Source organism: Prionailurus viverrinus, chromosome D3 (assembly GCF_022837055.1).
Source record: "Prionailurus viverrinus isolate Anna chromosome D3, UM_Priviv_1.0, whole genome shotgun sequence".
NCBI classification, from domain to species: domain Eukaryota; kingdom Metazoa; phylum Chordata; class Mammalia; order Carnivora; family Felidae; genus Prionailurus; species Prionailurus viverrinus.
Genome location: NC_062572.1, coordinates 1,815,408 through 1,843,337, shown reverse-complemented (window position 1 = coordinate 1,843,337; position 27,930 = coordinate 1,815,408). Strand labels below are relative to the sequence as shown.

General features: G+C 61.5%; 1 protein-coding gene across 4 annotated transcripts in view; it reads left to right on the top strand.

Annotated features, from left to right (window-relative positions):
* The window catches only part of ADGRD1 (adhesion G protein-coupled receptor D1), a 124,305-nt gene that overhangs the window by 80,146 nt on the left and 16,229 nt on the right, over positions 1-27,930 (top strand). For 3 of the 4 annotated variants that reach the window (XM_047827816.1, XM_047827815.1, XM_047827817.1), the window contains 6 exons: positions 4,425-4,548; positions 17,852-17,955; positions 19,346-19,457; positions 20,649-20,802; positions 25,361-25,427; positions 26,848-26,914. In XM_047827816.1, the coding sequence (XP_047683772.1) occupies positions 4,425-4,548; positions 17,852-17,955; positions 19,346-19,457; positions 20,649-20,802; positions 25,361-25,427; positions 26,848-26,914 (628 nt within the window). Of the gene's footprint in view, positions 1-4,424; positions 4,549-17,851; positions 17,956-19,345; positions 19,458-20,648; positions 20,803-21,632; positions 22,154-25,360; positions 25,428-26,847; positions 26,915-27,930 lie in introns of those variants that run through there. The other variant, XM_047827818.1, reaches the window with a different exon arrangement.

Sequence of the window (27,930 nt, the reverse complement as noted above, 5' to 3'; positions counted from 1 at the left end):
AGGAGAGAGCAGGGGAGGGGAGCACAGGGTGGGCAGGGGGGAGGAACGTGGTGTTGGGAGAGCAGGGGTGGGGGGAGCACAGGGGAGGGGAGGGGGAGGGGAGGGGTGTGAGATTGGCGGGAGAGTGGAAGAGGAGAGCAGGGGGTGGGGACCGCCGGGGGAGGGGAGCAGGTGCGGGTGGGCGCACCGCGTCCAGGTTATGGTCCGGGTCACCCTTCTGGAGGCAACACGGTAGCGTTGTCCGTAAATGCTGGAAACGCCTCGGGACGCAGGGCAAGACAAGAAGGAGGCACTGGTGCAGGTGTTCTCGGGGACCACGTGGGACTTAGCAGGACTCCGCCCCTGAAAGCCCTGGCAGCCAGTGCAGCCAGGGCGCCACCGCGGCCTGAGAAGGGTCCGTCGCCCTCGGCTGTGCCGCACTGGCCGGTGGGGGGCGGGGGGGAGGCTGGGCGGGGGGCGCTGGGCAAGCAGCTCTTCCCCGGCTGGCGTGCAGGCCTCCCAGGCCTTCACGGCCCGCACTGGGGTGCACTGTCGCACCTCAGCCCTGCTGGAGCTCGGTGAGCTGGAGCGCAGGCCAGGGGCGCCCTTCTCTGTGCCTGCGTGGGTGTCTCGGCTTCCACCGTCACGGACGATGTCGAAGAACGCCTGTCCCCTCCTGCTCTGCCCTCGATCCCCACACCGCCCGCGTGGTGTGGGCGTCCGCCGTCCCCGTCCCCATGTGTTCTTTGTCAGCCAGAAGTGCACGTGCAGAAACGGCCACACCTCTGTCACACGGCTCTTGAGTTTTCACAGACGAGTGACCGTGGGGGTCAGGATGCAGAACGGGCCCAGCCCCTGCCCCATCCGTGTGCCCACTTGTCACTCATCCCCGGACTCCAGCTCCCGCAGCCGCCGATTTGTCTTGCACCAACACGGTTCTGCGTCCGCGAGAACGCCGCGGGGACGGAACCGCTGTGTGCGTAGCCCGTGGAGTCCGGCTTCCTTCCGTTAGCATGAGGACACCCGCGTCGTCGTGTGTGTGAACAGCCCCCTGTGGTCATTTCCTGCCGGGCGGCCCCTCCCTGGCTCCCTCCTGTCCCCGAGCCGCTTCTGGGCAGCGTGAGTGAAGCTGCACGCTGGCCTGCTTTGCGTCCCGGGGAGGAAGCCCGCTTGCCCGGGTGCCTTGTTCGTTCACAGGTCGTCGAGTGTCATCTGCTAGCCGTGTCGAGGACTTCTGTGTCCGTGTTCGTGGGGGAAATTGGTCCGTAGTCTCCTTTTCTCGTCAAGCCTTTGGGTTTGGTAGCAGGGTGACCGTACCATTGTAAAGGGTTCGTTCCGGACAGTGTAGGTCGAACTGGTCTTGTTTCTTCTGCAGCATTTGATCGAATTCACCTCGGGGCCGTCTGAGCCTTAGTTTTTGTTGTTGGCAGGCTTTGAAGCACGCGTCACGCGTCTCTAGTTGGCACAGAACCATTCGGGCCACGTGTCCTCTGTGTTTTGGCAGCTACTTTTTTGAAGAACGTGTCCGGACCATGTTTAAAGTGCGTGCACGGAGTAGTTCGCGGTGTCGCCTCGCAGCCTGAGTGCACGTCAGGCGGTCTGTGTCCTTGTCCCCTCGCCGCTTCCTCAGCTGGTGCCTGCCATCTGCAGCTCCCCGCGCCTTCTCGGCCGCTCGCACGAGAGGTTTATCGGTCCTACAGGTCATTCTCAAAGGCACCGCCGTTGGTTTGCAGTGTTCTCCCCTCTTGCATTTTTATTCTCGATTTTGTTGACGTGGTCTCTTCTCATCCTCTTGCCGTGGGATTCGTTTGCCCTTTACTGTCTAACTTCCGAGAGTGTGGGCTTCGGTCATTGGTTGAGGCCTCGACTCTTCCCTGACGCAAATGTTTCGTGCTGTGAATTTTCCTGTGAGTGCGGAGTTGGCTGTGTCCATGGTGTTGGCACGTTGCTCTTTTTCATTAGGCGAAACATGTTTTCTAACCTTTCTTGTGACTTCTTCTTCAAGCCACATGTTGCTTTGAAGTGTGTTGTTTGGTCCAGCTGCTTGGGGATTTTCCAGAGATCTTTCTGTTGTTGATTTCTAATTGATTTTTTTTTTTTTTGTGATCTGAAAACATTCTTTTTTTTTTTTTTAACTTCAGTCCTTTTAAATTTGTAGAACTTGCTTCATGACCCAGCATGTGGTCAGTGTTGGCGGATGCCTCTTGTTTCCTTTACAAGCGTCTGTTCCCGACGGGTGCTGTTCTTGTCACACGCTCTCCACTGCAGACACGTCAGATTAGTGACCTTCTGGAGCCACTGGAAATAAGAAAACAACAATTACATGTTTTCCTTCACGCCTGTTTTCACGCTATTCTGACTCTGTGCGCGGATGGAAGTTTCTGTCTGGCGTCATATCCCTCGAACTCCTTACGTAGCACAAGTCTGCTGCCACTTTCTGTTCGTCTCCGAATGTGTTTGTTCCATTTTACCTATGAAAGATGTTCACCCTGTGCTGAGAATGCTGGTCACTTCTTTCTAGACGTTAGGAAGTGATATAGGCGTGATATCAGCATGTTATTCCAAGCAGGCTTCCCTGGGGACCTTCTTACCTTCCTGACCCCTCCTGCTCCCCCACGGCAGCCACGATGCTGAGACTCAGGAGTGTGTTTTCTCCGTGACTGGTGCATGAGTTAAATATGTGCTCAAAGGAAATCCATGGTCTCGTTCCAATCCATGTTCCGTGTCCCGTCCCACCACGGTTTGGGCTGTGGTCTGCCCACATCGCTCTTAACTGCCGTGTGGGATCTTGTTACATCTGTCCCACGTTTTAGCCATGCATGCCAGTGAGTGGGCGTTTTGTGCGTAGACCCCGGCGTCCCAGGTCACAGGGTCGTGCAGGTTCTTGGTGTCGCTGGGCCCGGCGCCCAAGGCAGGTCCTTCGTGCGTGGCTGGGGAGCCCGCCTTCCTGTGGGTGTCCCCGGGAAGTGGGTGTCACTCGAGGGAGGAGGTGCTGCGTAGGGCTCGGCTGCCCTGGCCGATGCAGGTGTCCTCACGCCTTTGTGGCTCCATCCGGGAGGATGTGACTCCCGTGGTTTTTAGATCCCAGTGCTGTTCTGTGTACAGAGAGGCGCACTGTCCATCCCCGTGACCCTGCTCATGTGGCCCAGCGTCTGCTGGTTCCAGGCCAGCCTCTCATGGGAGCGTGGCATCTGCGTGCTTCGTAGAGGGACAGAGGAGCCACATGGAGCCCAGCTGCCGGCCCGGCTGGCTGCCCTCGAGGTCCCGGGAGCATCAGGCTACGAGGCAGGGCCTTAGGGCCTCCGACTGACAGTGCTCTCTGGCCTCTGCTGGGTGCCCCACCTCCGTGTGGAGAGTGGACTGTGCATCCCAGAAAGTGCCTCTGAAGCCGCTGTCCCCACCCGGAGATGCCCCCGTGACCCTTTCCTGCCCCACCCTCGGCTTCTGTGGCGGAGCCTCACTGGACTACGTTTGTGTGGGGTGGCAGTGAAAATGCCACCAGGGCGTGCTTCCCTAAGGGACGGGGGCCCCTCCGGGGTGGCCTCGTTTCTCATCTGCTCCATCCACGGCTGACAGCGCCACTAAAACTGAATGTAAGACAAAGAGAAACTGCCACCTGGTACTTTGTTCAACTTTAAGAAAGCTTTCCCCAAGGACCCCGCCTTTGGCTGAAGCGAAGATCTGTCTTTGCCCATGAGTCAAAGTTGTCATTTTGGGAGGAACCACGGAAACATCATCTTGAGAGTTAAAAAGTACAAAGAGATGTACCGAAGAGAATCGTCATCACTGATTGCGTCACCGTAAGAAGGAATAACCACGGTTTGCTTGCAGTCACTTTAAGAAGGGTTACAAGTCCCAGGTCAATACATTGATCTCTAAAAAAGTAAAATGTTGTGAAAAAACCAACATCCCTTTGGCTGCTGTGTCTCATCCTCTCTCGGGAGGTCACCAGTCTGGGATGTTCTCAATAATTCACATGTAAGTTAGGCCCACGTTCACGGAGAACATACGATCTCTTCTGCTTCACGCTCCGCGTGCCCCGACTGCACCTCGTGCACGCGATGCGTTACGGCTCGTGTTTTACCCACGTTGATACACGTCCCTGACCGACGTGCTGCATTTTGTCACCTCTGTGTGAGCCGCACACTTTGCTCACCTAGCGCCCCTTGGCGGCCACGGGGCTGCTTTAATGTTCTGTGGCGTCGCTCGGCGAGGACCCCTGGGTGTGTCCTCTGGGCTCACGTGTGTCCCCTCGGAGCTCTCTGGAGGTGGGACTGTCAGGTCCAGGACGAGCACATCTTGTTTTTCTGGGCCGTGGGCCAGGGGCCTTGGGAGTGAGTCGGCCGGGAGGTTCCTTGCCCTCCTGTCCCTCGTTCCTGTGCCGCCCGGCCAGCACCGGCACGTCCACTCCCTCAGCCGGCTGCCCCTCTCTCCTGTGTCCCCAGCTCCGGAGAAGGGGTCTGGTCCAACCAGGGCTGCGTGCTCGCGGAAGGGAACCTCAGCTACTCCGTCTGCCGCTGCACTCACCTCACCAACTTCGCCATCCTGATGCAGGTGGTCCCGCTGGAGGTAAGAGCCAGGCGCCCGGGTGCCCGGACCCGAGCAAGTGCCCTTCCTACCCCGGGCCGCGGGCGGCTGGGGCGAGTTACCTGCCAGAGTCTCGGGCGGGGGGTTTCCGCCACAGCGGGGTGGACGGCAGCCTCCACTCGTCAGGGAGACCCTGTGATTAGAGACATTTGGGAAGCTCTACTTCTCTGGCAAACAGAACAAAAGGAAACAAAGCTTTGCTGCAAGCTTCCTAAGGCAGCACCTGTGCAGACCCCAGGTCCTTCTGGAAGACCTGTGTGCAGGTGGGAGGACAGGTGTGCCAGCATTCTCTGCCTTCGGTCACCGGGCTGAGAAGCCTGTGCTGTGGGAGAGTCGGGGTGTGTCCAGCGCAGCACGGGGACGTCCTCGGCTGTAACCAGGGCGCACGAGTGTCCAGAGAAGGTGTCAGGTGGTGACACACAGGTGCACGTATGCACTGTGTCCTCTGAGCGTTTCTGCCCTGGGATAAGAGGGGGCTGCGGGCGGAGCTCTGGACTGTTTCCAGACCTGACTTCCAGCTCCAGGGTTAGCAGGTGCTGTGGTGGGGAAGGGGACATCCAGAACCTTCTGCTGTCCTCCTCTCTCACTGGAGCCATGACCTTCCCTGGAGACTCAGGTCAAGGGTGGAGGAAGGCCCTCCTGGTTGGGTTTCTCTGCTTCAGAATATTTAATCTTTATCTCCTGCCAGACCGCACAGTCGGCCCTAGGAGCTAGACGTTCATTTTATTGGTTTAAGGCAAGCAACGTTTAGAAGACAAAAATAGTGCTCTTTAAAAATGCAGCTGCCTCAGGATAGGCTCTTCTGAACTGTTATCAGTCCCTGACTCCTGTGTGTGAATGACTTCATTGGCTTCCAGACCCCAAAGGAGACTGAATTTCTGTGTGCGGGCAGGAGGATGGGGAGGAGACAGGGATCGGTCCTCAGGCCCTTGGAAAACCAGGCACCTGTACAGACACGTTCTGTTTCATCCCAGACTGTGTTTTGGAAATTGAAAACTCTGACTTACAGCTTTGACTTTCTGGCTCCTCTTGAAGAGTCAGCGGGTTTGGTGATGCTGGGCCGAGCAGAGGCTCCCTCCTCCCGCACAGCCGTGCACCGTCCCTGCTCGGCACACGGCCCCCCCCCCCCCCCCGCCGCTCATCGGGGCAGGTGCCCGGAGCCCCCAGGCCCCTGTGCCGTGCCTGGAGAGTGAACTGGGGCCTGGAGGGCCCACTCCGCTATCGGGGCCCGCTGCGCCCAGTGCCACGTGGACCGGCACATCCGGTCCACGGGGCACTGGTGGGAACCTGATGCGCGCAGGACTGTGGAAGTCTCGTTTGGCCTGGCGTCACTCCTCGCCACCCCGGGTCGCCACCTAAAGGCTGGCTCCTCGTCCGTGACCACTGCACGTGCACCTGCCCTGGGGGTTTGGCTGTAAACTAGAGAAACGGTGCGAGTTCGCTCTTGAGGGGTTTGTGTGCTAGTGAGAAAGACAGGTAAGGAAGTGACGTGGATGACGCGTGTGGGGGTGGGAAGGCCTTTCGATCGTGTGGTCAGGAGGGGCCGGGGGAGAAGAATGCCCCAGGCCGCGGCACAGCGAGTGCAGACGCAGCAGGCGGGAGGGGGCTCGGGGGGCTCTGGGGGCTCTGGGTGGAGGTGACGAGCACGGGAAGGGCTCCTCCCTTTGCAGGACGTGCCATGGATTTTGTGTCCGGACTGTGAGTTGCTTATAGAGGCTCCAGAGGGGAGTCCCTCAGGCACACGTGGAAGGGGACTGGCGACTGCTTTCAGGTGTCCTTCAGAACATTCAGAGCTTTGCTGGGCGATGCTGTCACGGGCTTGTGTGCGCCTGGTGCCCCGCGCGGTATATCTGTGTTCAGGCGGGTGTGACCCCCAGGCCGTCCCAGTGGGAGTGACGTGTGGGCAGCAGCCGCCCCTCAGGTTCTGGGCATCCCCTTCCCTTCTGGTCCCTGTCCCCCGGGCCCTCTGTCACCCCCTGGCCCCTGGGGCTCTCTCTCACCCGCTTTCTCTCCCATCCCCCAATCTCTGCCCTGTGCTGCCTGAGTCAGGGCATGGACTCTGGCTCTGCCCCATCAGCAGCCGGGAGGTAAGGGAGGTGGGCCAGGGCCAGTGAGGTGGGGTGGAATGGAAAGTTCCAGAACTCCCTGAAGTGCAGAGGGGGCCTCAGCTCCCTGGGCTGCAGGAGGCACCCTGGGACACTCCACCCTTCCCGGTGTCCTGTGCCCACAAACACCCCTCACCAGGGGGCAGGCCGCGGGAGCCGTGCCTGCATTTCTCCCTGGGGGACGTGCCCTTCTCCTCTCCTGTCTTACCAGGGCCTCAGCCTGCGTGGCTCCGCCGTGTCCCTGTGGGTCCCACGTGGAAGTCAGCGACCCGCCTTAGCTGTTCCGGAGGGGGGAGGCCCCAGGCTGCCACCCGCAGAACGTTTGTGTCTGTAGGGCGGGGAAGGTCCCAGGGTGCTGTGGCCAGGTCCCCTCATTTACAAGTGGAGACAGTGAGGCCCAGGCAGGGGGCTGGGCTGAGCTCACTCATTCATCCAACAAGAAATTACTGGATTCGAGGTGACGACCCCAGGCTTTCAAGGCATTGCTCTGGGCCTGGGGAACACAGCCCTGGGACTGTCACGGTGCTTGGGATCTTGAGTGGGGACGCAGACGCTCCACACTTGAAAGCGCGCTCTGTCCTGTGGTGACGAGGACGACGTGGAAACCACGTGGGGTTGGGGAGGGTGCTGTTTGGAAGAGGGCAGCCCGCAGGGCCTCCCTGAGAAGCTGGTGCGGGTGGGCAGCCTCAGGGAGGAGGGCACGGCCGCAGGAGCCTGCGGGGACGGAGCAGGTACGAGGCTTGTGCACAGAGGCAGGGCTGGGTGGCTCTCGGGACAGGTGCCAGGCTCAAAGGCAGAGCTGCAGATTCAAGTGTTGGGGGCAGAGAGGTAACCGAAGTCAGGGAAGATGGGAGTGGGGAGCAGGCCGTGAGCGAGCGCTGGTGTGGACGGGACACGTGCCCGGCGGGCACCCCGGCCGCAGCCTGCTCCCTGTCTCCAGGGGAGCTGCCGTCCTCCCGTCACAGGTGAGGGCCTCGGGGACTTGCCCAAGGTGACTGGGGGACGATCCTAAAGCCGGGGCCCTGCCCCCTGGAAAGGCCGCTGGCGGACAGGCGGGCGCAGGCAGGAAGCCGGCTCTGGGATGTTGGTGGGACAGGAAGTCAGCCAGTCCAGTCAGCTAGAAAAGCCAGTCACAGAGCATTTATGATACAAATCTGTCACCACTCAATGTAGGTGACACCAGATTTGGACAGTCTGTGGGTGTCTTCGTGGAAGCAAATCGTATCTACTCATTGCCGGGAAAGGTTGATTTGAAAATGATTCATAATTATCCGTGCTAAAAATGAACATTCTCAGGAACGTTAAAACATAAAGGCAGTTATCACACTAGATGCCAAATCTGTGGCAGCTAATTTAGTGAGAACAGCGGGACTGGCTTTCTTCCGTCTTCCTGAGCCCCTCCCGGGCTGGGTCTTGGTCCAGGGTCTCTCCTGGGAGCTCACCACCTTCCCTCTGCGTGTCTCCCTGGGCCGCACCCCTCCCGTCAGCCCCCCTCCACGTGGTGTCTGGGGCAGCGGGGCCGGGACCCCGAGGGATGTTCCAGGCCTCGCTCTGCTCGCTCTTCTCCGTGGGGCCCCCACCGGTTCGTCAGCAGGACCCCGGTGGGGGCACCACGGCGAGCGGAAAGCAGGCCCGGATGCCCTCCCACTGATTGCTGGTCATGCAGAGTCAACGTCCTAGACACCCCGGCACGGTCCCCGGGTGGCTGGTTTGCGGGGATCATTCTGGCCCAGAGCACTGGTCACCCTGGCTGTGGCTGGCTTTGGTGGCTGTCACTCCGTTGGACCTTACGTTCTTCTATTAGGAATCATTTAGTTAATATGATAGCCGATACACGTGTGTGTTCTCGACGATCAGGCGGCAAAAAGGAAGGCAGTGTCACCCCATCTGTCTCCTGGTCTCCTGATGCTGCTCCTGCAAAGCCACACCTGTTCCAGCGTCTCCCCTCCTCCCGGAAATGTTCCCCTCTCCCCCCGCGTGTGTGCACCCCACACGGGCTCAGGGCCGTCTCTCCCGCGGGCAGTGTGTCCCCACGTGCGCCCACACGTCCGCTTCATCCTTGCCGCACCTGCTGCACATCAGGAGCCCGGGCTCGGAGGGCACTCGGCCGGTCACCTGCTGATGGGCTCCAAGCTGGCTTCCCGTCCTTGGTTCTTCCCTGCAGCCCAGCAGTGCACCGTCCGTACACTCTTCTCTAGGATGACTTCCTGGCAGGGGGACCTGGGGGCACTTACGCTGCTCTCGGGGGATCCTGTACCTCCTCCAGCGGCGAACAAGAATGGGTGACTTTGTTGTAAACGTGAATCCCAAAAACTCAGCCCCAGCACTTCCCGAGCTAAGTACACTTCGGACGGGGCTGGGGAATAGCCCCACCTGTAGATCTGGGGCCACGTTCATCATGAGTCGTGACGCCAGGCACCTCCCAAAAGTCACTTTCGCCGAGAATCCCAAGAAATTAGATTTTTTTTTTTTTTTTACTATCGGATAAAATTATCTTCAGGTTAATTTTGGAACAGTAGTTTCCGCGAATAGCCAAGAAAATTAAGGAGAAGAACAGGAGAGACTTTGCACGGCACAGTGGACCCCTGTGAAGCCTAGTGGCCAAAATAATTTGGTGTCGACATAAGCCCAGAAAAGCAGATACGCGGAACAGACCCTAGAACAGACCGAGAATTTCAGTACACCTGTGAGAGTCTATGTCGTAGAATTCAAAGAATGAGGAAGTAAGATAACACGTAAAGTCAGAGCGTTCACAGCCTCGTCTGTAGTGGAGAGAACAGAATAACGGAAGTGTTAACCTAATGCCAAGGAGCGCACAGGTCCCGATACCTCTACGCCAAGGAGGACGGCCCGCCTCCGCTCCTCTGTCAGCAGGACAAGGACTCCACCAAGGACGGACGTGCAGCTGTGAGAGTGAGTTGGAGGGACCGGCTGGCCTGGAGGGACTTCCACGGCATCGTTATGTGCAAAGGGCAGGGTGCAGAGTAGCGCCCAAATGTCTCCTCTTTATAAAGTCGCGTGAGGTCCCCGTGCACGCGCTCAGCGACGTGAAGTGATGCCTCGCTGTGTGATCGGAAGAAAGGTACAGAAGTGCCTTCGGGGCTGTCAGGGTTGGGAGACGCTGGACCGCAGTCCCGGCCCGTGTGCTAAGCCCCCGTGCGTGCATCTGTGAGTTATTAGGGAACATGATTGAATAAGAAAATCAGCAGCCGGAAGAGGCCGTAGGCAAGGCCTGCTCGTGGGTGCGGGGCTTCCCTCCTCCTGACACCCAGTGGCTTGGTTGGAGCCTGGCGTGGGGCAGAGGCTGCGTGGTGTGAGCGGCATGTGGAAGAATGGGTCCGTTCCGCGGGAGAGGAGCTTAGGGAGACCGGGAAGCCGTGTCCCCCGACGCCAAGTGTGGCCGCATCAATAGTAAGCCTGACTCGTGCTGCCATAACGGCTTGGGCACACGGACCTGTTCGCCATGTTCAAGGGGAGGTAGACGGGCGCCGGACTGGTCACCTTTCGGGACCGGCCAGCAGAGGCACCGGGGACGGGGGGAGCCGGGCCCTGCCGTGGTGGGTGCCGCGTCGCTGGCCCAGCCAGGACCCGGGAAGGGGTGGGGCCGCAGTAGCCGGCTCAGAGATGAATCCTTAGGAAGGGGAATCGGAACTGGCAGGATTTGGTGGAGGAGGAGGGGCTGACGTGGGGACCAGCCAGTCCCACCTGTTTCCAGGCCCCCCACCCGAGGTGCACGTTCCGGGGGGACAGTCTGGTTGTCTGCACGGTGATGGGCGGCCCCACCGAGGCTGCCCCCGTGGCAGGGTAGTGGTGGGCACAGTCCCTGAGCTGGCGGATGCCCAGAGGCCCCCTTGCCCACCCCTTGGCTCCTCCAGTGGGTCAGCTGTCCCGGAGCTGCGGATGGGGGGGTCGTCGCAGCGAAGGAGCAGATCTGTGAGGCGGAGCCGCAAACCCCAGCCCCGGTCTGGCAGCCGGCTGGTGGGCCTGCCTCCTTTAGCCCATTGTCGGTATTTCGAGAGTCCGAGAGATGATCTAAAATTTTTGATTTTGGTTTTCTTCAAAAAACAAAAAGTCTGTGCGCCCGGAGCTTCCTGCTGCTGCCCCTCCCCGGCTCCGCTTTGCCGCCCTCCCCGTGCCTGGGGCTCAACCTCTCTGCTCCTCCTCGTGGTTCGCACGGCTCTTCTGCTTCTCGAAAGACAGCAAAGCCCCTCTCACGCTTTCCTGGGAGAGGAAGTGACATATGCACTAAACGGGGCTTTTGGAAAAAAGCGGAAGGTAAAGGTATTTCTTTTTGGAAGGACGGTTGCACTTGGTTATGACGTACGCAAGCTCCCAGGTGGCCTCGCGAATTTGTGCGAAAAGCCTCTTGGGAGCCGTCGGGGTCTGTGGTCTGTGACTCAGAGGAACCCGTGTCCCGAAGCAAACTCCAGGCTTTTCTGGGCATTTCTAAATCTGGCCGCAGGGTGGGGAAGGAAGGGCACCGCTGGGGCACACCACGCCGCCTGAGACGGGAGCTGCAGGGCGTGTGTGCGTGCGCACGGGTGAGGGTGTGTACGTGTGCGTGCGTGTGGGCTGGTGCATGTGTGTGTGTGCACGTGCGCGGGCGGGCGAGTGTGTGTGTGCGTGTGTGGGTGTGCAGGGCTCTCATCTCCCCTCAGGCTCTCCGCACTCGGGCCCCACGGTTACAGGACCCGTGCTTGGCGGCCACCCGCCAGATGCAGCTGCCTGAAGCCACTCGAGGGCTCTGGCCTGGCCGCCAGGGAGGACGCGGGTGGCTGTAGCGTGAGGACCTAACGACACGGCCGCACTGGAGCTAACACGCCTGCTCTCGGAGCTGTACTTGTGGTCCCGGTGGGCCTGTCAAGAGCGGCCATGCGGGCGCTCAGACGTGTGGGCGGAGGTGGGCACGGTTCACCATCGGGAAGCCGGTCCCTTCGTCGGGCGGTCCCTGTGTGCGCATGTCACTTACCCGTGGGAGCACCTCCTGTTGTGTGGCTCTGCCCCCCCTCGCCGGGGTGCGGTCAGCAGGGGCCCCGCTCTGGCTCCTGGTCAGCCAGCTTGGCCTGCGGCCAGTGCCTGCTCCGAGCCTCGGCCTCCCCGTCTGTGACGTGGGTTCCTCTCTCCGTGGAACTGTGCTGGGGATCGTGCCCAGCCCTGAGCACTGAGTTCTGAGCACCCGGCCCCAAGAACTGAGCCCCATGCATCAGCCTAACTGAGGTGACAGTGACTTCCAAGGGAGTGTGAGGGTGCCCCGGGGTGACCAGGTGGCTGAGGAGCCTGGAGGCGTCCTGGGGGAGCAGGAGTGGGCTGTGTGCGGCTGGTGTCAGCACGGAGCCTCCCCGTTTTTCATTCTTTTGAGGGATGGCCCTGGGGGACCCTGGGGGATGCTGGGGGACCTGTCTCCCTATTGAGGGCCCTCCCTGCACCCCCCAGGCCCCTGGCGCTCTCTCCCCTGCCCCTCCCACCCCTCCCCTGCCCCTTCCCACCGCTTCCCACCCTCCCCTGCTCCCTCTCACCCCTTCCCACCCTCCCCTGCTCCCTCCCACCCCTTCCCACCCTCCCCTGCTCCCTCCCATCCCTTCCCACCCTCCCCTGTTCCCTCCCATCTCCTGCCTGCCAGTCTCCCTCCTCGGCTCCCCACTCTGGTGGCCTTGCTGCCTCTCTGGGGCCAGCATGTTGCCTGCAGCCCCATCCCTCCCCCCAGGACCCCTGTCACGCAAGGAGGCCCCCGTGCTCACCCGGGATGTGTGGAAGCAGGCCCCAGAGGCGGGAAGGAACCCAAGGGAGAAGGACCATGCTGTGGAGGCGGCAGCTGGCTGGGTGCTGCCGGGAGCCGGCCCTTGTGCCAGCCAGGCCTGCGGTCCTGGCCACGGGCCTCACTGGAGTCAGGCCCCTCCTGCCACATTTCATTCTCCTCCCTCCTCCCGCCAGACCCAGGTTGCTACCGTTAGAGGAAGGAATTGCTTCCTTTACCGGAGACGCCTCTGGAAGAGGCCTCTGCTCGGGTGCCGCATGGGGGCTGGAGCTGCCCCACAGAGGGAGGCCGACAGTGGCCTCGGGACCCATGTACTCCTCAGGCTAAGGCCGAGGGCGGTGGCCGGGAGCGGGGACTCAGGGTGACGAGCCAGGGGGAGCAGCGGCGCCCCTGTCCAGGAGGGTCTGACGTGAGGGACCCGGAGGCCAAGGGCTCGGTGCGGTCAGGCGGTCGGCTCCGGGCCGCCAGGATGAGCTGAGGGCCGGAGCTGTGCTGCTGTGGTGGGGGAGCCCGGACGCGTCCACCGCTTCTCGTCAGAGGCGTCCTGACTCTGCACCGTGGGGGGAGCCGAGGCGGAGAGGGGCCGCCCGGGAGCCAGGGGCCCTGCAGGAGCCTGAGGCCTCTTCCTAGGCCTGTGACGGAGCGCCGGGACAGGAGAGCACGGATGCTTCGTGTCGTAAAGGTGAAACACGGGCCGGGAGGATGCCACGGTGCAGAGAGCAGAGGGTGAGCACGAGGCTGGCCCCTCTCCCCGCGGGAGGCACGAGCGTGTAGCCCTCTGTTCTTGCCGCGGAGGGGAGCTCGCTCTGCACACCTTGGAGGCTGTGCCTCGGTGTGCCGACCCGCCTCACGGGTCTTGACCGTGGCAGGATTGCCCCCGGTCTCTCCCGGCCTCCGTGGGTAGACGTTCAGGCGTCCACAGCCCTTGGCCTCTGCTGACGTTACTGACTGTTCGCGGGTGCGTCCCTACAGTGGGTCCCCGAATCCAGCTGTGTGCAGATGTATATCGGCACAGGTGTTCGAAGCTACCGTTGGTGGGGCCCGCTCCAGCCCACCTCCTGCAGGGAGGGTCTGGTGGCTGCTGGGCTGGGTCCCCGTCTCCCCGGGCACACGCCTCCCCCCACAGAATGTACAGGCTTTGCAGCAATGTTGAACCCCCCCCCACCCTCCCCACCACGTATAAAGCTGGTGATCACACAGTTTCTGTCAGCGTCTTGGGGGCCGGCAGCCTCCCAGCCCGACCGTCAGCCTCAGGGGCAGGGGTCCTTTAATGAGGTAGGTAGCTTGAGGAAGGCAAGTCACAAGTGTTTTTAAAGACACAGGAGCCCCCTCTCTGTGCACGGGGGTGGGGGTGTGTGTGGGGAGATGCCACTGGGTTCGCGCCCGAGGAATCCCCGATCCGGCCCCCGGCACTGCCCCTCAGCCAGCCAAGGAGCTCATTTCTGCTGTCCTCAGGGCTGCGGGCTGGAACCCGCAGCCTGGACTCTGCAGGGGATGCCGGCTGGCGTGCAGCCGGCACAGGTACAGCTGGCGAAGCCCCGGGACCGTCACCAAACACGGCCGCCCCTGGCGCCACGTGCTCGTCCTGGGCCCAGGCTGCACGAAGGTGTGTGGCTCAGCGGGGGCCAGAGGCTCCTGGGAGCTGGATTCTGGCAGCCGGGAGACAGGATGTTGGGGCAGAGCTGGGGCGGGCCGTGGGGGCGGAGGAAACCGCGCGGGTCAGGAGCCGTGAGGGGCCCCGGTGAGGGGCTGCTGGTTCCCCATTTGTCCTCTGCCCCGCTCGGCCTCGGTTCCCTTGACAACTGGCTTCCCCCCAGGTGCAGCCGAAGGGAGACGGGCACACTGCGGTCTGCCAGGTGCGCCCGGCCTCGCCGGGCCCCTTCCGCGGGCAGGTCTGCTATGGCGTCCGCCGGGCTCTGCTCCTGTCCCCTCCTCCCCTTGACCTTCCTGCCCCCCGGCGTCGGGGCTGTGGCTGTCCTCTGGGGTGCCTCGCCGTCATTGCTCTGCTTTTCTAGGGTTCCCCACCCCCTTGGGACCCACTTCCCACACCAAAGCCCGTCTACCAAATCCCAGGAGGGCCCTGCTCTCCTGTCTGGACCCTCCCGATGGAGCAACCAGGTGGTGAGCTGGAGATGCAGGGCGAGGGAAGGAATGTGGGTCTCATCTGGGGCAGCGGCCGGGGCGGTGTCCTGCCCGGGGGAGACCTGACCGAGGGGGCCTGGATGCAGTGGGGGGCGGGGAGGAGCTGGAGGGAGGAGAAGGTGGAGGCTCTGGAAACTGAGAGAGGACGGGCTCGGCTCGGGTTAGCAGGGGAACCAGCAGCACTGGGCGATGGGCGGCCTCTGAGGGTGGGGGAGGGGCCCCAGGGACCCTCAGATCGGAGGGGGGGAGTGGGGGGAGAGCTGCCACCCCTCACTGCTCTCTCCAGGCGCCTGCGCCGTGGCCCCGGTTTGTTTCCATCGGGCCTCATCCAAGCTCGGAACGACCGACCTTAGTCATTCACTCGTGCCTTTGTCTGCTTCCCCGCTGCGTGTGAGCTCCGTGCTGGGCACACGGTGGTGCTTAATGCGTGCCTGTTGCACCCGGAGGCACGGGCCCACCGCCTCTCACTAGCTGTGCCCTTTCCCCTGCTGCCCTCCCGCTGGGCTGCCATCAGGACTCCCTGTGGGCACCCAGCAAGCGCCCAGTGAGGGCTGGTGGCGGGTTGGGCAGGTGTGGGTGTGGGGCCAGGGCTGGACTCTGTTTATCAGAAGCTCCAGGCTGAGCGGCCGGCAGAAAACAGGCGGGTTTCGGTGCGTGTGGCCGACGGGCCACGGCACGCACACCGGAAGCTTCTGCGCTGCGCCGCGAACCGGCCCATACTAGAGCCCCGGAGCCCCCCCAGTCAGCAAGTGGAGGGGCAGGTTCCCGCTGTGTCCACAAGATGCGTATGCAGGCTGATGTAGGTTAAGGAAGTCTTTCGTGGGGGGCCGGTGAGGGGGGTGAGGCTTGAGACTTTCTCCCACCCCCAGCCTTCAGCAGACGCCTCTGGACACCAGTGTTCTCAGAGCTCTGGGTCGTGACGCAGCAGGAGATCCATTAACGGGAGCTCACCAGCTCTCTGGCAGAAAGATCTAGGTGGCAGTGGGGCGGGGAAGAGCTGGGGCCCGGCGGTGTGGAGATTCGTGCGGACTTGGCTCGGGGCCAGAAGGGGGAGAGGGCGTCACAGAGCCAGGCACTGTGGTCACCTTTCACTTGCTCGTATTTCTGTGGTTGTTTAAATTCATTTCCATGTGGCAGGTGCCACAGAGGTGGCCCTTAGTTCCTGCGAAGAGCTGAGAGTCCGGGATGTCTGTAAACTCTGGAATCTGATGCTCGTCCACATCTCCAGGCAGAGCTAGTTGTGACGGTGACAGTGACACTTTCTTTTCTTTTTTTTTTTTTGGAAGTTTATTTATTTTGAGAGAGACAGAGAAGAGGAGGGGCAGAGAGAGGGGGAGAGAGAGAGAATCCCAAGCAGGCTCCACGCTGTCAGCACAGACCCTGACGCAGGACTTGAACTCACGAACCGTGAGATCGTGACCTGAGCCGAGACGGAGTCAGACGCTTAACCGACTGAGCCACCCAGGTGCCCCTAATGGTGACAGTGAGACTTCAGTTGCCTGTGACGGCAAGAAAGGGGACCTTCCCTGTTCAGTATTAGTGTTACGTATTCAGTTTTATTCCCAGCTTCTGGAAATTAGCACCTTCTCCTCTGAAAGAGCACGTCTAGAACCATCTCTGCAGGTGTCGGGAGTCGCCCCCCTCCCTGAGAGCTGGAGAAGTGACGAGTTAAACAGCTAAATATTTTGGGTGGACCCGCAGGATTTCTCAGAAGACTTGCACTGCTCGTACCCACCTGAAGTCTTTGTGGGAACAGAGAATGCGGTTTCCCTAACCGGGTCTGACACCGGAGACGTCACTCCACAGGGGATTTGCTAACAACATGTTGCGGGAACGAGAGTCTGAGGCCGTGTGGCACGGGCAGTTGGCTCTGTTCGCCTCCCTAGGGTGTCTGATGGATCGGAACACCTCCGGCCTGCCCATCTGCTGGGAGCGGGGGGAGAAGTTTGGGGTCCAGATCCTGGGATGTGGCTGAGAACGTAGCTGCGGGAACACACTGGTCCCCACACGTTCTGCCCGCCTAGGGAACCCGCGTGGGTAAACAGGAGGTGACTAATGAGGGCTCGCCCCCTCCTGCATCTGGGGCTGCGGGTCCAGGCTTCTTCCCCACCTCCATTCCATCACGGCTCTAAAGTGTTTCGTAGCCCCTGGGGAGTCAGTTGACCAGCAGTGAGTCACAGATCTGGAAGAAGTAAAACCCATTAAGTTGTCCGTCTTCAGGCGCAGTCCCGCTGGCTCCCAAATTGCTCTGCACGATCCACTTACAGTCCCCGGAATTGGGGCCTCCTGGGCCTGCAGCCCTGCCGGCGGCCCTCTTACATCCTAGGACTTGCCTCCTTTTATTCCTGATTAGGTCCTGACGAGCGGAGGCCGAGGCCCCGTGGTGTCGAGGCTGAGGTTGGACGGACCTTGATGTCTGGTGTCCAGCGTTGGATGGACATCGGCGAGGGGGAGGGGGCTTCAGCTGGGTCTGCGATACAGACCGAGCCAAATCCACCACAGGAAGCACAGCAGGACCTCCTGCAGGGACAGGCACTGGGAAGCTGGTCTCCCAGGAGCGACTTAGGGAGCACAGAGCGTTTTGGAGCCCAGGGGCAAGTGAGCCTGACCCGAGGCTCCGGCTCCTTGGGCCGAGGGAGCCACCATTTGGGGTCGTGTTGCTAGGTGTGCCGTGGCCCGTGGCACCATCCTCTATGGCTTTGCATCCGAGTTGTTTACCGTTCATTTACCAAGTTCGTTACGCACTACTTGATATCAGGGGTAACAGCCACCCCCACACAGACTCGCAGAGGGCATGTCTCGTCTCCCTGGCGCTGCTCTAAGCTCCGTAGCTGCATAAGTCCGTGGGGTCCTCAGCAAGCCGTCACACCCCACCTGGGTCATCCGCTGGGACTCTGTGGGCATTATGGCTCTGAGGTCAGGGGCTTCATCAGCCCTGGATGCTGCAGTGTAGACCAGGAGGCATGGGGTACAGCTCGGCAGTGGGGGCGGGACGGGTTGGGAGGGCAGGGGTTAGGCCTTGGCAGGGCAGAGGCTGGATGGGCAGAGGAATTGGAGGCATTGGTGGGGTGATTTGGGTGGAGTATTTCCAGAGAGACCCAAGGGCCGATGCCATGGGACTGGACGGACCTGTGTTGGTGGTGTTAACAGGGCATCTGGGGGAGACGCAGGACCTGGTGGTCACCAGCACGTGCGCGCTGGGACCAGCCCCTGGGGCCCTTTCCAGTGGGAGCCCTGTCGCCGCAAGACCCGCGCTGACCCCTCTGCTCTGCCTCCCACGCAGCTCACACAAGGACAGCAGGTGGCGCTCTCGTCCATCTCTTACATCGGCTGCTCCCTGTCCGTGGTCTGCCTGGTGCTCACGCTGGTCACCTTCGCCATGCTCTCGTGAGTCATCCTCTGCTCTGCCCCCTCTGTGTCCAGGGAGGTCTGCCGCCATCGTGTAAATGTCAGCGCCGCCTGCCCCACTTTGATTTCCCTCTGGCATTTGTGGTCATGAGGTGGCAAATGTCTGGTCATCGTGCATTACAGTTGGACGGCTGTTCCAGAGTTACTTTTCATTTTGAGATCCAGGGTGCAGGGAGGGTTTGGGGGTGCTAGAGAGGAGGGAGGAGGGAGGCAAGAGGGGCTACGGGATTGGAGGGCACCCTGCTCTCAGTGAAGCTCAGAAGTTCTGGGAGGGTCTCCAGCCCACAGACTTTCTGGCCCTTGGACTCCTGAGAGCCAGAACTGAGGACCTCCTCCCCCAAGGTAGCAAAGCCGCGGCTCCATAGGGGGCCCTGGTGTCAGCCGCTGGGGAGGCAGGAAGGCGCTTTCCCAGGAGGTCCCCACCCCTCCCAGCTGAAGCTGCCAGGGCAGAGCTCAGGGGGTCTGTGCAGCCCCCAAGGAGAGGGTGGCAGCTGAGTCCCTCGGTGGCCCTTTATGAACTGGGACGGCAAGCTGAAATGAGCCCCGTTCGTGGGCAGACAATGGTGATGACACCCTGGCCGCTGCTCAGGGCCGTTGGCCTCACACACGAGGAGGGGGGGGGGGGGCCTCCTCCCTCTGGGGCTGCTTGGGAGCCTGTCTCCCCCACCTGCTCTGCAGGCGGGTGATGCTCCAGGGGTTCCTCGGGGAGCCCAGTGTCCCTCCTCGCTTGCCCTGGCTCCCTCAGGACACCTGCCCCTGGCCCGACTGTGACCACGGCGTCCCCGGGCCGGCAGCTGCAGCATCAACATCATCAGCAGGGAGAGGCGCTCAGCTTCCCAGAGCGCTGGGAACACGGGGAGGCTGGGGCAGTGGCATCCAAGGCCGGCAGGAGGAGCCGGGGCCCGTGCTGAGCTGGGACATTCGTTCTTTGGTTCCGTCATCCCTCGGCTTTGCTCAAGAAGCCCGGTGCCCAGGAGCAGGAGCACATGCTCCCCGGCCAAGGGAGATGAGGTGGAGCTACTTTCCTGGCAGGAAGTCCTCCCCAGGGGCAGACCTGGCAGGCATGGCTGGTGCAAATCTGAGCCTGGAGAGGGCTGGGTGTTTGAGAGCCGGAAGAGGGCACTGTGAGCGGGAGTAGGAGCAAGGAATGAACTGGGTCAGAGCAGGGGCCAGGCTGTGCAGCCCCGAGGCCCGTGGAAGGAGCTGGCTGGTTTCTAAGAGCAATAGGGAGCCACTGAGGTTTCACAGTGGGGAGTGACCGCATCTAGGTGGGCTTCCTGAAGGCCTGTTTGGCGGCCCTCGGGGGAGTGATAGGGAGCAGCTGGGGCTGGGCCGGGCCGGGGCCTCACCCCTACATCTCTGCCCTCAGCTCGGTCAGCACCATCCGGAACCAGCGCTACCATATCCATGCCAACCTGTCCTTTGCTGTCCTCGTGGCCCAGATCCTTCTGCTCATCAGCTTCAGCTTCAAGCCTGGCACAGTGAGTAGGCCCCTCGGTCCCTCCCTCATCCTTCTGGTGTCACCCAGGCTGGCACCTTCTGCTGGTTTCTTCAACTCAGAACTCAAGACTGCATCCCCCAGATGGAGCAGGGGCTTGTCCGGGAGAAGCGGAGAAGGCAGGCCTGGGCTGGGCTTTCTGCTCCCCATGGGCTCAGTAGGGAAGATGAGCTTCTCCTCCCCCGAGGGCCCTCCTCCTCCCGCTAGGGCCCTGGCGGCGTGGGGGGCATGATGTGGAGAGCTGACGCAGACCAGCCCTCTAATCCTCGAGATAGACCCAGGCTGTGCAGTCCTAACCTCCTGCTTAGAGATGTGGGAGCCGGTTACAGCAATTTGCCCATAATGACAGGTGGCAGGAGCTTCGCGGCAGACATAGAGTGACCGTGGGTGTCGGTCCCAGAGCGGCTGGTGGGCGGACGGTGCTCCCGTTGGGACGCAGAGACGCGAGCTGCGCATGCCTGATACTTGCCTCTGATGGGCATGTGGGGGCAGATTAGGGACCTCCAGCCGCGCCCCTGGAAACCAGGTGCCGAGCACAAGATGCTGTCCTGAGAATGAGCTGATTGGGGAGCACTGTGAAAGCAGAGCTTGGAGCGCCCGACATAATCATGCCGTTTCTGTCTTCAATTCTTTTACTTTTTTCTCCTTATTTTTATTATTTGAAGGTAGTATATAAATTGATATCCCCCCTCCCATCATTCCGCCCCCTTCCCGGCCTCTGTGGACACGGGCATGGGATCGGGGCGCCCCCGCTGCGGCCTAAGCCGGTCGGGGTTGCTGGTCCAGCTCTGGTACCCGCTCACAGCCGCCGGCCCACGTGGCTGACAAGCCGCAGGCTCGCGCTTCAGCTCCTGGATGGCTCCGCCCATTCCCCAGAGCCCACCCCATTGGCCGGTCTGCTCACGTGTCCGCCTCCAGCCAATCGTGCTGCACGCTCGTGTTTATGCTGATTGGCCGCGCCTGATCGCCCGCCCTCTCCTGAACCAATCGCTGTGCGGGAGCCACCTGCCCCAACCCTAAAGCGGGGGGGGGGGGGGGGTGGGGGCTAGAAAGGGAGCCAGGACCCCGCCCCGCTCTGCCTCGCCAGGAAATGAGGGCACGTGAGCAGCAGATGTTCCGGAATTGGACGCAGGAACCGCCAGAGCGATGTCCGCTTGTGTGTCTTCGCTCCCAGGTCCCCTGCCAGGTGCTGGCCGTGCTCCTGCACTACTTCTTCCTGAGTGCCTTTGCCTGGATGCTGGTGGAAGGGTTGCATCTCTACAGCATGGTGATCAAGGTCTTTGGCTCAGAGGACAGCAAGCATCTCTACTACTATGGGATAGGATGGGGTAGGTGGGGATGGAATGGGGCAGGTGGGGATAGGGGGCAGGTGTGTGGAGTACAGGGGGACGGGATGGGGAGGCGGGGATAGGAGGGGCAGGTGGGGATATGGGGCAGGTGGGGGAGGCGGGGATAGGAGGGGGAGGCAGGAGTAGGTTGGGTATGATTTCATCTTCACATGACACACCTCTAAGAAGCCAGATGCTCTTAGACTTGAGTTTCCCCATGCTCTGTTCAAAAAAAAAAAAAAAAAAAAAAAAAAAAAAAAAAAAAAAAAAAAACCCGTTCCCACAGAGTGTGCTTGGAGTTCTCTGTGCTAATGGCCTGTATCCCCTGCACCTGGGAAGAGTTCCCGCGGCTCTGGAGCTAGGGCAGGGACCGTGTCTCATTCCTCTTGGACTGGCACCTCAGCATTAGAGCGGGGCCCCGGGAGGGGGGACAGCCTCTAATGCCGGCCTGCCTCTCGTAGCACAGAGCCTCTGCCCTGCGAGTGCCCTGAGGGGAGGGCAGTCAGGGCCCGGTGTCCTCAGCCAGGCCCAGCAGGGACATGCACACCGGACGTGGCGGCTGGATGGAGAAAGGGAGGTCTGGTCGCTGCTGCTCTTACCTGGAGTAGAGTTTCTGCAGGAGACACGCAGGCGGCCCACCCCTGTGACACAGTGTAGCTCTCGATGGGCCCGGGGACAGGGAGCAAGTCGTCTTCTTACCAAGACTTAGTAGGTTTTCTTCAAGAAGGTTTTCCCAGTTTGTTGTATGCTCTTAGGAAAACGCACAGAGTCGTTTGGTGGTTGTGGGATTTTTAGGCTACTTTTCACCAGTTAGGATTGTCTTCCCGAAGGGCAGGTCTGTGGAGCAGCTCATGGCTTCATTCCGGAAGCCCCCTCCCCACTGACTGGACTCAGTGAACTTCCTTGTTGCCCACCCCATCCCGAGGAGTCCCTGCTTCCTGCCGGAGTCTGCGTAGAGCGGGCTGTGTCACTGACACCTGGCGTTCTTGCATTTGCTAGAAACGTTCACCGACTGTTAGGGACCTACTTGCTACTTGTTCCTGGTTTTCTTCCCATGGATTTAGTTTTCACAGTCCTCATTGTGCAAGGAGAAGAGAAACATGTTTATTTTGTGCTGGGAGCTGCTTGATGGGATGTGTTTGGGGGGTGGTGGATGAACACTCTGTACCCTCACGGCTTCCGCAGCCGCCTCCCAGCTGCTGGGGCCACGCAGGGGGCCAGGCCGGGATGTCCCACGCCCCCTCCGTGAGCGCCCCCAGAGCCTGTGCCCACCCTGGGCTCTTATTCGGGCTGCAGGATTAGAGGAAAAAATAAATTATTTTTACCCGTATTTAAAAATTGAGAGATTTCATATAAATCATAGAGATCTTTAGAAAAGTGAGGTAATCTGGGAATCCCGAGTTTATAATCCTGTGTGACGGCATTGTCTGGGCCTGTGTCATTTCTCATACTGATGTAGTCCCTGCGGGTCCTTGAGCGAGCGGCCCCTGATGGAGGCTGTCTGCAGAGAGAGCCCTGGGCAGGGATCCCGCAGCCTGCGGCCTCTGTCTCCCGTCAGCTTTTCCCTCGCTGATTTCCTCAGGGCTTGCAAGCTGCAACTCTGGTTCTGATTGGGGTAGAGTTCGCTTTGGGCTGCAGTAAAGACAGTCTGCGGGCAGCGGGGCTCCCTCTGCCTTCAGTTCCTAATTAAGAAGGAGCCGGAGGCTGACCCGGGGCACGGGGACACCTTGCTGCAGGAGCGCCCCTCTGACAGAGGCTTCTTCCCACGGCGTCCGCCCTGGTCTTGAATCCCTGGGGACTGTGTTTCAAAGCCAAGTGGGGGGTGGCGCTGTTGAATCGAGAGCATACCTTGAGGTTCTGTTAGATGTCAGGCCCTTACAAGTTAGGACTTGTAAGGTGAGTGAACTGTAATCTGTCCCCCAAGCATCCCTGTGGGAGCAGGAGGAGATTATGATAACCGTGTGCAAGTTTACTTATCTGTGCAGCAGACGTACCTCTGAGTACACAGAAGTGACAGACGTGCAGCTTGCTTTCTTTTTCTCTGTTACAACTTAATGTCTTTGGTGAGTTCCTGCTCATCTGGGGCACACACTTAATCGTAGTTAATTCTGGGCCCCACTTGCCCTTGGTTGATCTGGAGCTCCAGGAGCTGGCGCGGTGCTGAGGTGCAGGTACACGGCCAGGGCAGGACAGGCGCAGGACCGCAGGTGCACGGGCCGGGTCGCCGAGCAGCGCCCGGCTCTCCTTGCCAGAAAGCCGCATGCCTTTACCTCCCGTTTCCGCTCCGTATCCCTAGCGGCCACGACAGTGGGAGGGGCAGTGCCCGTGGCAGTCCCGGGGGGTGGAGGGGTCGCGGCCTAGAGCTGGTGCTGGTTGCCGGGAGAGAAAAGCGGACGTGGAGGGGCATCACACCGAAAATTAACTTCTCGGTCCAGAGAGGCGCATGTCACTTCTATCCACAACCCGTGGCCCAAAATGAACCTGGTGGCCCCAACGGCCTTGGGGCGACGTGTGCGAAACCTCCACACGCCCAGAGAAGCATCCAGAAGTCCGTGGCAGATGGCACTGGGGACCCAGGCAGAAAGGCAGACCACTTGTCTCCTGGCTTCCTCTGCCTTTCTTTGTGAGACCGTCTCCCTCAGCTCTTTGCTTGTCCTGGCTGGTAGCTCCCTCCACCCCTCCCTGGGGAATCAGGGGGCCCGCCGAAGGTCACCTCTGAAGGTCGCCACATTCCAAAGAGGGTGCGTCTACAACTCCGTGAGGTAAACATCCATGCGGCAGGGCCGGAGGAACCCCGGATTGTCCGCAGAAGCCCGTCATGACCCTGCACGGTTACCGGGATTTGAGTTTCTGGTGATGGCAACAGCAGAGGGGGAGCCCGAGTGGCTTAATGACAGCACACGGATTGTAGGGATTGGCCTTACGTGTGGCCGCATCACATGGGGTCCTCACAACAGCCTGGTGACCCGGGTGCTCTCATGTGCATTTCCACAGTGAGACCGTGGAGGCTCCGCGAGGGTCAGGCGCTTCCTTGAGGCCACACAGCGGGTCTGGGGCGGCCCTGGGAACAGAGCCAGGCATCCCGTGGCCCCAGAGCCCAAGACTTGCCTGCTGGCTGTCTCCTCACCCTCGTTCTCCCGCCTCTGAACACACACACTCAGCCAGGTGCCGGGCTCCTGCCGCGTGCCTCAGAGACCGCAGAGAGTGGGGGACCCTCTTCTCGGACAGACCCTCTGTCACTGCCCCAGGGGGGCGGCCCCTGCCGGACGGAGGGCGATGTGGGAAGAAACGGCGAGGGAGCCGCCAGCATCGCCTTTGGGATCAATGGAATCGTGTATGCAGAAAATGCACCTGTCACTCATCCGTTTCACTTCAGGCAGCAAAGGGATGCCAACCACTGCCGTGGGCCGGGGGCGGGAGGGTGCGGGCCGCGGCTCAGAGTGAAGGCCTTGGCCATCCACTTTGAAAATACCTCTCCAGAAGCACCTGCGGTCCTTGCCGCACCTTCCGGAACCCGCCGGGATGGGGCCCTGTGCCCGCTTGCTGTCCTGTGGACCCAGAGAAAAGACGCCGGCACCCGCCCTTCCTCAGCAAGGTGGGGCGCCGCGTGGCTGGTGGTGCCTCGGGTCAGTGCCTCCTCGCCATCTCGGGTGCCACGTGATCTTCCCACACCAGATGAGCCGGGCGGCGAGGATGCCCTGTGTCGTGTGTGGACACCGAGGCCCTAGGGAAAACAGCCCCTGGTGCGCCGTCTCCTGTCACGTGGTCCTGGGGCCGCCCAGGCGGGAGCCGCGACCCACGGCACCAGGGCCCAGCTCGCCCGTGGAGCACGCAGGTGTGACGGAGGGCCACGGTGAGGGCTCCTCTGTGGGCCGGGTGGCTCTCCCGGACGTTGTGGAACACATTTGGACTGCTTAGACATCAGAACAGTGGCTCAGAGCTAGGACAGACCTGCAGGAACTCCTATTCCGGGACGCTGTTCGAGACTGAAATCAGAAGGGCAGGGAAGCCGCCGCTCTGAGCGCCGGGCAGAGCTGGGGCACACTTCCCTCTCCTTCCTCTGGGGCCCCGGAGGCTCAGCGCAGGCAGGTGGGTCCCCGTGTGTGGTCACCACCGCCAGCCTCCATTCTGGGAACAAGCAAGGTGCAGCCCTCCTTGTCGGCAGCCCTCCCTGTCTGGCGCCCTGGGAAAGCCGGCCAGCGGGTGGGTGGATCCTTCGCCGCCCTTGCCCTTGGCCCACCCTTCGGGGCAGGGGTGGGGCTGCTGTGCGGGTGTCTGTCGACAGAGGCCCCGGGATGCGCCGCTCTTCTGCCAGCCAGAGCCGGTCCTTTTCAGAAACAGGCTTGGATTCGTAAGGGACGCGATTCAGAGTTCACGTGTGTGTGTGTGCGCGCACCTGAGTGTGAGTTAGCCCTTGGCTTAGACTGAGGCTCCCGGAGGCGGGGGCAGCGCCGCTTCTGAGCACGTAGCTCTCGCTCCTTCCATGCACCGGGCGCAGACGAATGAGGACTCGCTGAACAAAGGAGGCCGAGACATTTCCTGCGCTCGCTTTCCACAGGTTTTCCTCTCGTCATTTGCATCATTTCCATATCGTTTGCCATGAACAGTTACGGAACAAATAACAAGTAAGTGACGGGGTTGGGGGGGGGGGGGTGGCTCCTGGCATGTGGCAGGGCTTTCACAGGAAAGGCCCCTGTGTGAGGCCCCAGGCCGTGGCTCTGTACGGGGCTGGCCTCCCCAGGCCCTGAAGTAAGGGCGACCCCAGCTGCGCCCCCTGCATTGTCCCCCCCCCCCCCCCCCCCCAGCAGAGGCTTGATGGCGGGGCGGGGCTCACCGGCTTTCCTGAGAGGACAGGGACGCATAGAGCTCTGCAAGGACATGTGGGGAGGTGCTCTGTTTGCAGTCGCCCCTGTCCCGTCCCGGGCGGCCATGCACCTTGCAGGGGGCCGCTCAGGCTTGCTGTGCATTTCGCGGAAATGCTGCCTCCGCACGGCAGGTGTGAACGAGCACTCACAGGGGCTGTGTCCTGTCTCAGGGAACCCCTGTGTCCTGGAACGGGGGCAGAGGCTCCCGGGAGTGGGCGTGGGTCACCTGACCCCTCTGGGCCTCAGCTTTCTCATCTGGGTGTGGGAGTCATCGTGGCTCCTCCTGTGAGGGTGTCAGGGGATGCACACCTGGGGTTTGGTGTGCCGGGGGCCCCCCGTGCCACCCAATGAGCAGGATGGAGGGAGTGAACGAGGCCGCCTGCGGGGACATCCACACCGGGTGGGGTGAGGACCGTGCCGTGCACGTGCCTGACCCTGGCCAGTGGGCAGGGCCCCCAGGGCTGTCCCCGGATCTGGGAGTGGCCTCTCCCGGGGAACCCCAGGCTCTTGGCCATCCCGATGCTCCGGAAAGAAACGAAGTTACGGGGAGGCTATTACTTGCCTGAGTTCCTGGAGTCCCACGTTGGAAGCCTGGAGGGATCCCCCATCCTGGACCTGGACGCTGCATCCCACATGAGGCTTCTCTAGAAATGCGAGCACTTGCTGGGATCCCCGGGGACCTTTTCTCTCAGGGGCGCTGCAGGGAGGTGTGACCTACCCTTAGCTAGGAGCAGAGGGGAATGGTCAGGACCACGTCACCTCATGACTCCTCAGCGCTCTTATCCCTTGCAGAAGGCACAAATTAGGTCAGTATTTGAAATGCTCTCAGCCCTTGCTGAAGGTCAGTTTGTTTATTTTTCGTGGCAAAGTTAAAACTTATTTTGGTTTTTGGCCGGACTCTGCAGAGGTGGTGATTTTTCCTACTGAGAGGCCCGTAAAAGCCGCCTTTTCCCTGAGGTGGTCTGCACACCTGGAACGTTCACCCCGAGAATGAGAGGCACGAGGTCATCATGGGTAGCACGCAGAGACATCAGCCGGGGTTAACTGTTACTCTGGCTGCTCAGATTGACCCCTGAGCGGAAAAAACGTCCTGCCTTAGCAGCTGCCCCCGGTGGAGGTGCCCGGCGCCCCGGGGCACAGGAACAGTGGTGTGGAGGTAACGCTCTGCTTCCGTCCACAGCTGCTGGCTCTCCATCACGAGCGGCGCCGTCTGGGCCTTCGTGGCCCCTGCCCTGTCCATCATTGTGGTAAGTCCCGCCGCTGGGTGTGAGGGCCCCCGTCTGCAACCTGTCGCAGCCCCCGGGCGTGCAGCCCGGGACCCCTGTCCCCAGATGGCTGGCCGGGAGGCGCAGGTGCGCAGCCTGCCAGGGTCAGTGTGCACCGCGGGGTCTTTCCCTGAGGGTTCTCGCCCACGCCCTGTCCTCGCGGCCCCAGCAGGGACCTTAGTGTGCGCCTCGGGAGCGCGGGATCCTGGGGGACAGAGAACGCGACCCGAGGGGCTGGTGATGTCGCAGGCAGGCGCGCTGGCCGCTCTGCCTGGCCCGGGCTCAAGGGAGGCTGCTGCACGCACGCAGCACGCACGGGTGCTCTCACCTCCGGCCAGGTGGCTCCATCCTCAGGCGGGATGCCCTGAGGTCCTGGGACTTCACGGAATTACAAAAACAGCTTTTGTGTTTCTTGCTATTGTTCTTCCTACATTTCCCACAAAAGTCTCTGGCACTTCTGATGCATCTGGCTCGGAATGTTGCAGATCATGGGCCCCTCGCTGTGCCTGGGGAGGGAGTTCTCTAACTGGCCAGTCCCCACAGGGGCTAGAAGATAGAGTATTCTGATTGGCCAGTCCCCACTGGGGCTAGAGGAGTAGAGTGTGCTCTGATTGGCAGGCCTGGGTCACCTCTCTAACCCTGGGGGTGGAGCTGGGTTTCAACCTTCCCCGGAAGCATGCAGACTCCGGGTGGGGGAGGAAGTGCCCCGAGAAAGTCCGGGTGCGGTTCCCAGAGGAGGGGCAGCGCACGCATGGGATGGGACCGTTGCAGTGTCACGGGGCTCCCTTCGGTGTGGGGATGTCCCAGGTGCCCCTGCACCCCGCAGGTGTGCGGCCCCATCTGGTCGGGGCCCCGCTTCTTCCCGACTGGGGGATGCCAGGGGTGGCATTGGCCGCTCTTGGCTAAGTCCCCGTGGTGCCTCAAAGGAGGGTTCCGGAGTGCCCTCGCACGTGGTTTCCCACAAAGTTAGGGTTAGTAGTAGGGGTGCAGGCGGACGC